At 43.3% G+C, this 15,121-nt stretch overlaps 1 protein-coding gene across 1 annotated transcript in view; it reads right to left on the reverse strand.

The window, feature by feature from the left end:
• USP49 (ubiquitin specific peptidase 49) overlaps positions 1–15,121 on the reverse strand; it is a 53,562-nt gene that overhangs the window by 3,980 nt on the left and 34,461 nt on the right. Inside the window, exons 2-4 of the mRNA XM_056843971.1 lie at positions 11,559–11,701; positions 4,644–6,054; positions 2,945–3,149 (exon numbers count right to left, since the gene is read on the reverse strand). Of these exons, the coding sequence (XP_056699949.1) occupies positions 2,945–3,149; positions 4,644–6,026 (1,588 nt within the window). The 5' untranslated portion in view covers positions 6,027–6,054; positions 11,559–11,701. The remainder of the gene's footprint in view (positions 1–2,944; positions 3,150–4,643; positions 6,055–11,558; positions 11,702–15,121) is intronic.

Genomic DNA, 15,121 nt, shown 5'->3' on the forward strand with positions numbered 1-15,121 from the left:
TAATAAAATTGCAGTTTAAAGCAGGACAACAGGGAGATCATGCTTGTGACAGGTAATTAAAGCCCAGTTGAAACTCTACACTCAGAAGCAAAGTCCATCACATTCAAGACTTCCTAAGTATGTACAAGGAGTATGAAAGGAACCTGGTAAAACAGACTTTCCAACTACTATGAAGAGAAGGCAGACAAAAATATAACCCAGTACCAGTCACAACACATCAGGTTATGTGAGGGCCTATCTCTCTGCTGTGTGGCTTGCTTACATTTTACCAATTCCTCTTGTAATTCAGTTTAGTTATGAAATTCCTTCCAATGGAAAACTCTCAATATGAACAGAGCTATAGTACTTTATAATAACATGAAGGGTAAAACTAAATGTAATATTTGGAAATCTTGACTGGAAAATACCAGACTTGTGGGGCCCTGTTTTGTACTGGAAAGAGGAGCAGGGGAGTTAACCCCTTCCCCCAATGGGTTCACTGATGGAAACAGACACTACCCCATAGCTGTTGTTAACAATGGGAAAGGGGAGGGGGACAGACACCCATTCTTTGCCTCTTTTTCCCTTCCAGGGCTAACAGTCCATGGGAGGCAGTTTCAAATTGGTGAAATCAAGTGAGGGGGGAACGGTTAAAACACAGTCTCACTCTTCACACTGTGGCCCTGATATGAATTGTGCTATTTCCCTTTTTAAACCACTGGGAAAACTTGCTCACAGATTTCCCAGGATCCTATCTAGCTTGTTCCCATGTGTACAGTTACTATTTAACAAACTAATTAATAAATCACTCTGTTTCTTATAGGCACTGTTCTATAGATGTTTTGAACGGGAAGGAATATCTGACTTTGAATTAAAAGAAAGAACTTGTCACACTACAACATTTCCCCTCAATGTAGCAAGTAAAATGTGAAATGTTACTGCTGTGTACTCTGGGAAATGAAATTAAACTGCTTTGCACTACTGCCTTTATTACAAGAATGTCATGGAAGTATTTTCCACAGCTGTCCATCCTGATCCAATACTGACCCTTACACCTTAGTATGATGGAAACTAATAAAGGACCTTTTCAAAAGAAATGAAAAAGCCATGATTTAAAAGACTGGGTTCCTGGTCCACATTCTAAGTCAATGGCAGGTGCCTCAGTGATTTCACAACATATTTGAAAGTTCTCTCTCTACAGTCTTAATGTACTAACTTGGAATGTACATGCCAATTTTGAATACGAATCACTAGCCAACAAAGGGGTGTTAAGACTAACATATTCTTGGCCAAAAAAATTATAGTTATGTCCTATGATAGCAATCTGCAAATAAAAACAAATTTTCATAGAGGGATTATCTGCAAGTGGAACTCAACAATTTGTCCAGAAGGAAAAAAAAGAACTTTGTACCCACTGTGTATCCTTTGTATTCATGTGCCAACTGATTGTTAAATGGGATGGGAATGAAGGATGAAGGTGCTGGATAGTGAACATTTTCTGTCTCCTCATCAGCAACCTACTACTGCAAGGGGGGGTGCAAATCAAGGGTGGGTGTGCATATCAGGGGAAGGAATGACCCCCTTCCCCCCCAAGAAACCAATTGGTAACCAAAAGTACAGAAGTTAAGCAGCCTGTAAACTGTAAACAGAGCCAGTGTGGTGTAGTGTTTGAGAGTGGTGGATTCTAATCTGGATAACCGGGTTTTGATTCCCTGCTCCTCCACATGGGCAGTGGACTCTAATCGGGTGAACCAGGTTGGTTTCCCCACTCCTCCACATGAAGCCTACTCGGTGACCTTGGGCTAGTCACAGTTCTCTATGAACTCTCTCAGCCCCACCTACCTCAGTAGGTGTCTGTAGTGGGGAGAGGAAGGGAAGGCAATTGTAAGCCGGTTCGAGTCTCCTTAAAGGTAGAGAAAATCGAAGTATAAAAACCACCTCTTCTGAATTATGAGATTTGGACATCTGCATGGCATTATTGCACTAACTAGAAGAGGGAAAGCTTCAAATGCAGCAGTTGCCTCAATATACATCTGAGATTTCGTGTAATTTTCTTAACTTCATAATTGTATTTAAAAAGTTAAGGACATTTACCAGGGTTCTGCAAATTATTTTGTTTTTTGGATGTGATTTTTTAAGAGCACAGCCTTGGATTCTATACTTCTCTATCCACTTGTACAGCCCTGTTCTCCTGTGTGAAGGCAGTGCTCTACTGCAGAGTACTTTCCTCTGGCACTAGGTGCTTTCTGCTTACGCAAGAGGCTCATCTTTCATGAGCAGAAACTGTCTAGGACTAAAGAAATGCACTCTGTAGTGAAGTACCACCTCTGGAAAGGAAGGCACAGGGCCCAAAGCACAGTTCTGGACAGCCTGCTTATAGTCAAGAGTATTAAAAGTGTTCAAGTTTAACATGTCTAAAGATGGTGGGTTTGCTATATCTGTCATTACTTAGGAGACATTGCTGCCTTCTCCTCAGGGTGCCCCTTGTTTACATTCTTCAGAACATGAAGATGCTACACAACAGGCATCTTACAGAGAAACTGGTTTCTGACAAGGTCTTGCTTAGGCCAGTGTATCTAATCCTCCTAGTCAGGGCAACTTCATCATTTCAGCCATCTGTCAGAAAAACAGTAGATTTCTTTACTTTCCTGGTTTGGCTGGGTGGGACAGCACAAGAAAGAGAACCTTTCTATACTAAATATAAAAGCAATGAAGAATTCAGAGAGGGGATGAAACCATTCTGGGAGGCACAAAAGACTTTTTACAGTATTCAGTATCAGAATTACATAAACAATACTGAATATGTATTCAAAACTGGGAGCCATTTGAGAAGTAGTTTTATCTGTTGCACAGCAATTCAAAGGTCATGAAACAAGCACCTATGTATACATATAATACAGGAACATTTCTCACCAGGCACAATCGACAATTAAATCTGCGGCAAACTCAACAGTCCTTCACTTACTGTTGCACTGGTCACACGCATATATCCTCCCTTCCAAAGCTTCTGTTTCTGTGAATTTGGCCAACATTTCAGTCAGCATGCACTCTGTCTGATTAACAGGGACCATCCCTTTGTTGATGGAGTGATAGCGTTCAGGAAATTCCAGGGAAAGATCCCAGAAGGGCTCCACAGTGTTGGATTTATAGTTACACGTTATACAGGTGACCTAGCAAGGAAAGATGTGCACTGTAAAACATGTACCTCTGTAGATACGTTATCACAAAACACTGAGGCCAGGGGACAAAGCTTAGTAACCAGGATGACATGGCTGGTACTGTACTGACCCCTGAGCCAAGTCTATAATCATTGGAAAGACAGGGATTATGCTTAGCAATTCTCAAATAAGATGCATCATCAAAACAATTAGTTTTGCATGAGTATACTTCCTTTGTGTAGTTCTCTAGTGTAAGAACAAATGTGGGCCTGCTGATACACCTGGCTACTAATGGCTTCATCTCCATTAAAGTGTCCAGTTGAATTACTGATTTAAAATTGAAGCATATCTAAAATTGTAAAGTTAAAACAACAATTCTGACCCTGTAAAATACCAACACAATTTATGAATGTATTTGTATATACACTCTTTTGACCTTTCTTCATCAGTATAACATATAGGAGAATTCGGTTCTTCAGTTCATTTGTACACTCTAGGACATTTTAAACATATATTGCCACTATTACCGTTCAGTGGATACTGCAAGACAATAACAAGAGTTTTGTATAGCTGGAAGATTCTGAAATGACACATTCGGAGATTAGCATATTCTAGAAGGACATTTCTTTAGACAAGAGGCCTCTGGTACCTAAATGTAACCCTGCCTCATTCTGTTTCAACCAATTAGCTATGTACCTTGCTTAAACCAAATGGAAGAAGTCAAGTGTGCATAACCAGGGTGAAAGAAAAACGGTGCCAGATTTACTGGATGCAATTAGAATGCCTTGCCCCTCCATAAGCTTTTATTTTTTTAAAATTAAAAAGTCATCTAGATATTCCAAACTTTATTCTAATTGGCACATTAAGCAGAGTAAAGACTCACATACTGCAAGCAATTTGATTTACTGGGTCAAAATAAGCAGCTGGGGAGAAGGAAAAATTTTGAGCAGCTAAAGAACAGGAAAAAAACACATCAGCCATTCATTCAATCTCAGTCACTGCCAGAGGATGTGGTAATAGCCACAGGAACAGACAGCTTTAAAAGGTGATTAGACAGATTCATGAAGGATAGATCTATCAGTTGGAACTAGCACTGGTGACGAAAGAGAACCTCCATGTTCAGTGGAAGTAAAACTTTGAATCCCAGTGCCAGGAGGTAACATCAGGGGAAGGCCTCAGCCTCTGTGCCCTGAGGTTAGACCCCCAGAGGAACTGGTTGGCCAATGTGTAAGACAGAATGCTGGACTAGATGGACCACCGGTCTGATCCAGCAAGGCTCTTATTATGTTCAATCTCAGAGCCGCCTGTAGCTTCTTTGGATTAAAAAAAAAATCCTATTGGGAAGAAGAATCAGAGTTACTTGTAAATATAGTTGGGCCCTTAGCAATCCCACTTGAAGAGTATGCTAAAAATCCCAGTTTCCCTTAAAGACCCCCCTTTGCCAGATACACACGTCATAGCTGGACATGCCCCAGTAAAGACTCTGAGATAGAGTAACATGCCTACCTGACTGAGTAGCTGCCCATGAAAAATGGTATTCACCACCTTTAGGACCTGCTTGGTGAGCTTCCGCTGTGAAAAAGGGATGAGGATCCGGCGTTTTGTTCCTTCAGATTCAAGCTCCTGCTGCACTTTGTCCAACAATTCACAGAGAAATTCCTGAGCATCTTGCTGGTCATAACCTCGAAACGCTGGAATCAGACTCCACACAGAGTGCAGCATAGCAAAGGGAGAAACTGAGGCCCATTTCCCAGACCACATGACTCTGAAGAGGGTATGCAGTTCATGACAAAGAGAGATGTGCTTTGAACTTGGCTCCTTGGGCTGTATCAGTTCTAAACTTTTGCTTATTGAAGACCCACCATTTAAGCCAGCTGGCAGGCTCTGCCTGCCGTACAACCACAGTTGATCATTCCTCCCTGGCTCAGTAGGAGCAGGCCCACTGAGCAACTTTCCAGACATTCTAGATTTCCCATTCACTGTCTTAGCTAAGAGTTCCTCAGTTTCACAAAGGTCCAGCGTCAAAAAACATTCTCTGAACTTCTGGAGGTGACTTAATACTTGAAGGATAGAGTTCATGTAGCACGTATTCCCTAGGTTCTTTAGTCCAGTCACGCCAGGAGTCATGAGGGGCTTACGCCGGATGGAATAGAACTGTTTAAATTTGCTACTCTGCATTCGTCTTGAGGTAGGGGAACTTGCTTCCATATCTCTGAATTTCCGAGGAATCAGATTCTCTCTGCGAATGTGCGACAAAAGCCTAGCACTCTTTCTTGGAGGTGTGTTTGCCAGCTCCTCCAACAACCTGCGCTTCATCTCTTGGCGCCGCTGCCTAGCTACTTCTTTCTTCCTCTCCAATTCTTCCATTTGCTTTTTTTGCTCTAGTTGTAGCTGGCCTCTAGAACTCTTATCAAACCAGGTCCGCAGTGCTTTTGCTAGCAACGACTGCCGTCTGTACCAGAGAGCTGTAAGCATCTGAGGCCGTCCCTGAGGGGCCCTCTGATGGCTGCACATATCCTCACCCAAAGCCATTGACCGCAGCGTCCTACCACTCCTTGCTGATGGATCATGCTTCTGACTTTTAATTGCAGACAGAGAACTCCTAAGTAATTTCACGTCACCCTCGGGATTATCATTCAATACATAGTCTTCACAAAGGTAACAAAACACATAGAGATCATTAACTTCCATAGCCAAAGGATGCCTGGTCTCTTCAAAGTGTTTAAGTGCATGGTCCTCAATGTATCTTCCACAGGCCACATGGGAGCATTTCAGGCAAGCCCAAACGGATTCTGTGGTGTTGCAGTCCATGCAGTGCCACTTCTGCGGGTTCAGAATCGAGTGGTCCTGGGCGAGTCGTAGCCGCCCAACATGTTTGCATCTATCCATGTCTTACATAAGGCTCCACTGCTTTAACCTTGAAAAGGAGACAGAAGATGACTTAGCCACTGTGTACGTTAAAAATACAGTAATACAGAAGTGCTGCAAGAAACTACATCACATCCCAGATTCTTGCATTTATTTTGTGTGTGTGTAGTGCCGTCAAGTCGCAGCCGACTTATGGCGACCCCTTTTTGGGGTTTTCACGGCAAGAGACTAACAGAGGTGGTTTGCCAGTGCCTTCCTCTGCACAGCAACCCTGGTATTCCTTGGTGATCTCCCATCCAAATACTAACCAGGGCTGACCCTGCTTAGCTTCTGAGATCTGACGAGATCAGGCTAGCCCGGGCAATCCAGGTCAGGGCGCATTTTCTTTACATTATTTTAAATATGGGGATAGGCAAATATGTTTTAAAAACGGAACATATTGGTTTATACAACTATTTGGCTCCATATTAGGGCAGTTATTTTGAGGTGTATATCCACATAAAACTCAGTTTTGCACTACAAGTTACAGTAATAAATAATATTAGGTAAATGAAAGCTTATGTGAAGTATGTACATTTTTGTTTTACTCATTGAACATTTAACTCTTTTTTAAAAGTTGGAAGTCAGTTACACACTGCACTTAAATATGAAGACTGATGAAATTAAAATTTTGTGCATATCACTGATTTTATTTAGAAAGAGTTAACAAAATCAAAATATGCCCAAACCTAAATTTTTTCAAAGTCAGCATGCTTTTTGGAGTTTTTTTTAATGTCAAAGAGCAACATAGTAGCAAGAGAAGTTATCTAAGTAAAGCAACCAAAATGATTGGACTATGAAGAAAAAGAAGCAAAGCTTCGAAATCAAACACTGATTTCACATTTATAAAAACATATCCATAAATGCTTCTGCTAGAAATTTGCTTTTCTAAAAACTGAAAGTTGCTCAGAATTCTGTACCAACACATGGGAAAATTCAATCATTTGTGGTAAAGTGAAGAGAACATTCCTCTATGTGTCTGTTCCTTGAAAGTGTCTGCCTGCAGTTGCCACCACCACTGGGAAAGCCATGAGGCTGAACCGGCTTAAGCAACATCTGTAAGCTCTCGTCACAGTTGCCATGGAAGCAATTTACAGAGGGGTCCTGCAGATGCCTTCACCATTACAAGCTTGTTTCACAGAGCAACCCCCCCTTCAGTGAGGTGACTGACAGAGGAACCAAGGGGGGCAAGTCTCCCACTCTAGCCTACTGAGGGCTGGTGATAACTTTGGAGTGGAGCCCAAAATGCCCTTCAAAGCTGCCCCATGGCTTGCGTCTCAGGTCAAGTGGGATTTATGACAGGGGCCCTGGTAGCTGTATAAGTGGAGCTTTGAGCTCCTCAGCCACACACACACCCCTCATTCCCAAGGACTAGGTTTGGCACAATGCTGGCTTCCTCTGAGCTGGAGAATCAGCCAGCAGCAGCTGCAACTGGCCATTTAAACTGCATGCGCTTGAGCTGTGCAGTGGCTGTCAGGACCAGGCCTCTCTCACTCTCTGTAGCCAGTGAGAGCACACAGCTGCATTTCCATGGCTCCCAATAGAATGCTTTGGCCAAACTGTAGCTGCGCATATGCAGAGCAGCGATAATCTTCCTGTAGTCAACCATGACCAGCATTCTGTCCACCCCTGCTTTAATATTTTACCTCAGTCTCTCAAATGCAGCAACTAGGGGAAAAAATTGACCTTTGCGACAAAGAACATTCATGGTCTTACTTTAGAACAGTAGCATTCACAAAATGGCCTGTGTCTCATATATGACTTATATGAGCACTCCTGTGCCTCCATGCTCTTATTTTCCCCAAACCCTTTGTCATTTTCTTTTATCTTCAGTAATTACAGACAAAAGTCCAGTAGCATTTCACAGACAAACAAAATTTATTCCACTATAAGCTCATGCATCAGAGTTCACTTCATTAGATGCATGAAGTGAAAAATATATAAACGAGAACACCCAACTGGCAGGAGACAACAGCTGGAGCACAGAAGAAGTAGCGGCTACACTGGGCTCTTGTTGCTCCACAGGGATCTGGGATGATAGCCAAGTGGACTCCCATCTCAATAGTGCTTTAGTTGTACTTCCTACTCTTCTTTATGTAAAAATGTTTGTCCCTTCTTTTAACCAAGAAAGGCTAGAAGGAAACTAACCAAACTGTTTAAAATCCTGAAAAGCAATTAAAAAACAACGATGACCTTTTTTGTTTAAAAGTAGAAGGAATCACCATGGCTTTCATTCACATACAACCTCAAGAGTTAACAACCTTAACAGTTAACAGCAATCAGATATTGCCAACAGCTCTTTGAAAAGCTTCACTTTCAACTAGGAGAGGAAGGCCAAAAAAGATGGATTGCACAAACGTCCTTTTAAAAAACAATCCAAAGTCTTAGTACTACTATAAAAAGATCTTGCCTTGAGGAGCCCCACACAGTATATCTAAGGGACCACAGAAGTGCCCCTGGGGAAGACCTCCACAAACAAGTTCATTAAAATTCATATGCAAGAAGTTAGTTTCTGTGCACAGGCCCTAGGGTTGCCAGGTCCCTCTTCGCCAGTGGCGGGAGGTTTTGGGGGCGGGGTCTGGGGAAGGCAGGGTTTGGGGAAGGGAAGGACTTCAATCCCATAGGGTCTAATTGCCAAAGCGGCCATTTTCTCCAGGTGAACTGATCTCTATCGGCTAGAGATTAGTTGTAATAGCAGGAGATCTCCAGCTCATACCTGGAGGTTGGCAACCCTAACAGGCCCCCTTGAGGCTTTAAAGGTCAAAACCAACTGAACTAGGCCAGGAATTAATGTCTTAAAAACCCGGCATCCCAGATTCTCTGAACCCTGCCTGTTAACAATCTAGAACTCTTTTTCTATAAAATTTGTAGTTCCCAACACCTCTTTCAGGACCACCACATTTAGTGTTCACTTCAGATGAGTTAATGTTGCTTTATCGTCTCTCTTAGAAGTCAATGGAAGCTATTTACTTTTATAGGAGAACATAAATTCAGCCAACCATATTAAGCACTTTACAAACTTACAAAGAAAGCAGGTCTAACTTATTCCTTCCAACATAACAGGCACAGAGAAGTGTCATGTACATTTAAAGAAGGCATTGAATGAATAATTGTTGGGTTGGGTCCAGACAGCTTTTTGCTCACTCTTCCCCAATTTGCTTCCTTACTACAGCCCTTGTCCTATGTGAGTTTTGAGCATGTAGGTCCCACAATCTCCAGAATGGTCATTTTGAGTGATCATAGGGGTACCCCTCCTCCCATTTCCACCAGAGGAAATGCTGATTGGATCCAACTGATTATTATTTATAAAAGGCCTAAACTAGTTAGGTACTATGTAATATATATGTACAAATGGGGAACCTGGCAAGGACTTGTGAGAGGGGTTCTCATTTTGGCCTTATCCCACTATTTCCTCTTTCCCTTTCCTAAAAGCCCCCATAGCGTCTCCCCTCTTCCTCTTCTCCTTCCCACCCACCAGCCAGCCTAACCTTTATTCCTCCTCCCCCACAAATTCAGCTTTTCCCTTCACTCCCTGGCAGCTGGGAAAACTTGGGCCAAGTTGCCATGTGGGACACCTACAAAGAATTGTGAGGGTACCATATATTCCCCTGTATCCTTGTCCCCACACTATTTCTTCTTCCTGCCTTCCTGGTAGCCCCATTCTGCTCTCTTCTTTCCCTCCTTCCTTCTCGCCTTCCTGTCAACTAATCAGCCTACTTTTTATCTGCCCCTCCCCCCCATCTTCAGCTAATACCATCTTTCTCCATAATGGGAACCCAAAGTAGCCAGCGCAGTGCAGTGGTTAAGAGTGGTGGTTAGGAACGGCGGACTCTACTCTGGAGAACAAGGTTTGATTCCTCACTCCATAACATGAAGCCAGCTGGGTGACCTTGGGCTAGTCACAGTTCTCTTAGAGTGTCTGTAGCAGGGAGGGGAAGCTGATTGTAAGCCAGTTTGATTCTTTCTTAAGTGGTAGAGCAAGTTGGCATATAAAAACCAACTCCTCTTCTTCATTCTCACAACACTGTGAAGTAGGTTAGGCTGAGAGTGTATGACTGCCCAAAGTCACCCAGTAAGCTTCCACAGCAGAGTATGGATCTAAAGCCGGGTCTCACAGTATAAAGTTCTAACCACTACACCACAGTAGCTTTCATATGATGGTTGCTGTTGAACAGTAGCAAGGAGCCAGGCCAGGTTGAGTCATGGAAGTCACTTGGTGGTTTACGCTTCTACTGTCTTCTACTGAACAGATGTGTTTGTAATATATATAAATATTACATATACAAGAGGTAACCCGCAATACTCATGGGGGGGTGTCCCATTCCCCTCCCCGGGGGGTATCCCATTCCCCTCCCCAGCGGGTATCCCATTCCCCTCCCCAGCCTCCTCACCCATCTTCGTTTGATCTGGCTTCTCATTCCTCCCCTCCTGCAGGGACATAAGAGAATCTTGTGGGAGAAGGGAAATCTTGTACACCAGTCCTCCCACTCTGCTTTCCTCCACCCCTCCCCTCAGCTCTGGCTTCCTGCATGTTTTCCCCCCTCCTCCCATTGCTGTGCCCACCCCTTCCCTGCCACTTCGTCCTCTGTTCACCTCCCCATGGCTGTCCTCCCTACCAGCTGTGTATGAGGGGCAACAGACGCAGCAGCTCCCTCTCTCCTTCCCCGGCTTACATATAGTGCTGCCTCCTCCATTTTTCTTGGTGGGTCAACAGAGCTTTGGGGAGGATTTTAACTTTCCCTCTATTAAAATCCACCCCCCCAGATTTTCCTATAAATCTGAGGGGTCCCCCAAAATGGCTGAAAAATCTCCTTACTGTGTAATAGGCCTGATCTGCAGATTTAAGTGTCTGCAGGTGAGTCCATGTTAACTATTAAATATACTAATATATAAAATATCCTGTTATGCCACCATTTATTTTTAATGGCCCTTTAAGGAATCTGGCATCTTTATCAGTCGGTATTTATAACTTCAGGAAAATAATTTGTTTAATCTTAATTTTCCATGTTAATGAAAAATCATCAAAATCTAGAGAACAAACACTTGAGGTTAGGCTGTAATTAAACTATGTCTGTAGCTGCAGCATGAATGGGAAAACATTTGTAGCTTCAGTTTCTTCTAAATGGGATTTGCCAACACAAGGTTGCAATAATTACAAGCTTTCTTGACGACTTGCCTTTACATTTTAATATCTTTATATCCAATGCAAGCAAAGCCCTACAAAAAGATAGTAAGTGGTCTCCTTTATGCCATCAGTGACTTGACTAAAATCATGGGATATACAACCAGCAGGATATAATTATACATTTCATACTACTTTGTAGAATAAAATAAATTAGTTCCAATGAAAGGCCCTGAATGTATACATATAAGCTTCACTAGCACATGAGATGCTTTGCTCTGCAGATGCTGACAAAGCAAAAAAGAACTTGTGCTTCTCAGGCTGTATCGCAGCATGTGTCCACATGGGAGAAAAGTTACAGGCCACATACTGTAACAAGAGACAATACTTACCGATTCATGTTTAAATATTCTCGCAACTCAATGACCAGAGGCTGGAACATCCCCATTTTAGTCAACAGGAGGCTCAACAGTTCTTGAGAAATTTAATGATAGCTTAGATCTTCATCAGAAAAGACCACTGCAGCACAAAAGCCCTAAAAAGAAAACATGCTTGTGAAATAAACATAAATAGGCCCCTAACTTTAGAACATGAACTATTTTTTCGAGTACTGTAGAGAATAGCTTTTTTACCGCGGTGACGACAACCAGTTACCCCTATATTTATTTATATACTACAACACTTTTGTCATAGCTTTAATGCAATTATGAGAAACTGTGAAGGCTGGTTAGGATTAGAAAATTTGGTCATTAAAATAAAAAATCCTGAAGGCTGAAAAATTAGTCTGGCTCCAAAACTTTTGGCTGCTTCCAAGAGCCAAAGATAATTTGTTAGGAACTGCCTTAGTATATTAGTAAATCACCTTAGGATAGTTGATTTATTCCATTTCTTCCAATGAACAAATGCAATTTAAAAAAAAAAAAAACACAAGAAGCCCCCCCAGTTTCTCCCCTCTTCCTCCTCGCCTTCCCTCCCACCAGCCAACCTAATCTTTTCCTCTCCCTGTCTTCAGCTTTACCACCTCACCCCCCACCCCCACATCTGGGAAAGCTATGGCCAAGTTATGCAATGCTGGCCACTAAGTCCAGTTGCACTGTAGGATACCTGCAAAGAATTGTGAGGAGTACCACATATTCCCCTGTATCCCTGTCCCCAAACTATTTCTTCTTCCTGTCCTCCCGGTAGCCCCCTTATGCTCTCGTTTCCCTAATTCCTTCTCTTTTTCCCATCGACTACATTTTATCTTCCTCCCCATCTTCAGCTAATATCCTTTCTCCATAATGTTGGCCTAAAGCAGCTTATATCATTTTCCTGTCCTCCATTTTATCCTCTCCTTCATTTTATTGTCACAACACTATGAAGTAGGTTAGGCGGAAAGTGTATGACTCCCCAAAGTCACCCAGTGAGCTTCTACAGCACAGTATGGATCTGAAGCTGGGTCTATGGTATATAAAACTCTAACCGCTACACCACAATACTTTCATGTTGTGGTTGCTGTTGAACAGTAGCAAGGAGCTGGGCCTGGATAAGTCATGGAAGATGCATAGTAGCAAGTCACTTGGTGGTTGCTACTAGGCCTGGCCCTGATAAGGCCTCCCTCAAAGGCCAAAACAGCCATGGAAATGGCCCTGCGCCCTCCCTCTGCCTTCTGCTGACAGAAACTTGAATACTGGCAATACTGTTGTGGTTGCCTAGGAATGGTCACAGAGCACATTTATTTCTTAAAGCCACAGTTAGTACTTCTATTATGTTGTGGAATTTTAACACCACCCCCCGTGTTGCTTTTTTAAAGACAAAGTTTTTCTGCAAAGCTGGGACTTTTTCTCACGTATGCAGAAAGATCTGTCTTGTACATCCTGGGCCCCAGTTTCAAGATTTAAGTATCCATATATGAGGCCATGTTGAGAATTAGATATATTGAATATAAAACTTGTAAAAACTCGCTAGTGTCTTGGCTAGATTTTCTTTAAATAACCGAGCCTTTAGAGCAGTGGTGTCAAACTCAGTTGTTGCGAGAGCCGGATATGACATAAATGTCACTTGGTCGGACCAGGCCATGCCTTGCCAGCCCAGATTTAGAGGTGAGGGTGGCTACATCGGTTGGCTCGTGGGCCAGATAAGAGCTCTCAAGGGGCCGGATCCGGCCCACGGGCCTTATGTTTGACACCCCTGATATAGAGGGTTTTTAGAAGACTGCTTCAAATGCAGACAAGATTAAATTGGCGCACATATATTCCACAGTTCCTTTATTGAGTCAATCCATCTCATGTTGGGTCTTCCTCTTTTCTGGCTACCTTCAGCTTCTCCTGTCATTACTGTCTATTCCAATGAGCCTTGTCCTCTCATCTGCACAAACCTAAGGGCCCCCTGGTGACTGACAGCGGCTACGGGCACGACGACGCAGGATGCTTCCACGGCAGCTACCCTCTGCTGGGCCCATCCCAGCTCTCCCCGCTCCCCGGCCACTCCTACCCAGCTGGAGGAAAGTCTCTCAGTGCGCCCTTGCCCTGTCCCGTCCGTCCCATCTCACCAGTGCTTCCCTCCTCCCCCCCTTGCCTTCTTTCCCCCTCCAGCTATTTATTTGTTTCTCCCTTCTCTCCCCCTCATTCCCCTATCACCCCCCCTTTCTTCATCCTCTTTCCCCTGCTCAGTTTGAATTTATTTCCTGCATTGGTTATCCTCCTCCCTGTTCCCCCCTCTGCAGCCATTTATTGATTTGCTCTCCCCACTCCCCATTTCCTCCCCCTTCTCTCTCCTGTACCATCTTCTCCCCCACATATATTTTCTTGCAACATACAGCAAGTGGCTCCTTATAAAGCACACCCCCCACTCCATCTTTAAGTCACTGGTTGAGGGTGATCGCACATGGACGATGAGTGTGTTAGCTGGATAGTAAAAACTCCCTCCGTGCCTCATTTTGCACCAAAAAATCAGGCATCGTTACAAAAGGACTACAGGGGGGAAAGAAAGAGAGCGCATCTCCACCTGGATCCACGGTCCGCAGTCAGGCTAAAATTGCATGGAGAGGGAACCCAACTCGCCTCTTCCCCCACCCCAGTCCAAACGAGGCAGTGTGTGTGTGTGTGTGTGTGTCTCGTCCCCCCTCCCTTCCCAGCCATACACGAACATATTAATACATAAATCAATGCACTAAAAATCAGGGAGGATTATTCAAATGCTCATTACATCGTCAGTCCTATGCATTACATTAAAAAAACTTGGGAAATGGCAAACGCTCTAATGTCCCTTCACTAGTACAAATTCATTTGTTTTAAAAAAGATAAAACGCAAGGAAATAGCTGGCAGGAGGACAGGAGGAGGGAGGGTATGGAGGGGGGGAGAAATGAGAAGCATTGCAAACATGTCTACACCCTTGTCTTTGAATCAGAGGGGAAAAAACATTGTCGTAAAAGTGGTTGCAGAAGAAATGGACATTCAGCGATTGCAAGATGGTTCCAACACCAAATGGAGGTAAAATGGTACAGACAAGTCAAACTAAAAGTTTCATTAATTGTTGTAAAAAACTTGGTGTGGAAATGGCCAATGTCTCCTCACAAACAGGAAGTTCCCTTTCCGAACCAATCAGAAAGTAGGAAGCTCGTTCAAAACTAATTTAATCAAGAAACTTTTTCCTGGTGTCTCAGAATGTTTTGTGCATAGCCTGACTATGGTGTAGTGGGCACAAAGAGAGCTTTCATTGCAAGCAGGGAGGAATACCCATCAGATATATGTGGAGATATCCATTCCCTCGAGGAGAAAGCGGTCTTTAAGGAAAGAATGCAACAGAAGTGCTTCCAAGTATGTGTGAAACGCCTTTCCTTTACAAAGGGGAATGTTCTTATCTTTCTGGAGACTGGAATTTGGTGCCCTGTGCCTCACCATGCATGCAGCATGAGGTGACAATGGTCCCACTGATGCTGCCCTAGATAAGAGGTGATTTGGTTTAAGGACTTGC

Source organism: Euleptes europaea, chromosome 2, assembly GCF_029931775.1.
Source record: "Euleptes europaea isolate rEulEur1 chromosome 2, rEulEur1.hap1, whole genome shotgun sequence".
Lineage (NCBI taxonomy): Eukaryota > Metazoa > Chordata > Lepidosauria > Squamata > Sphaerodactylidae > Euleptes > Euleptes europaea.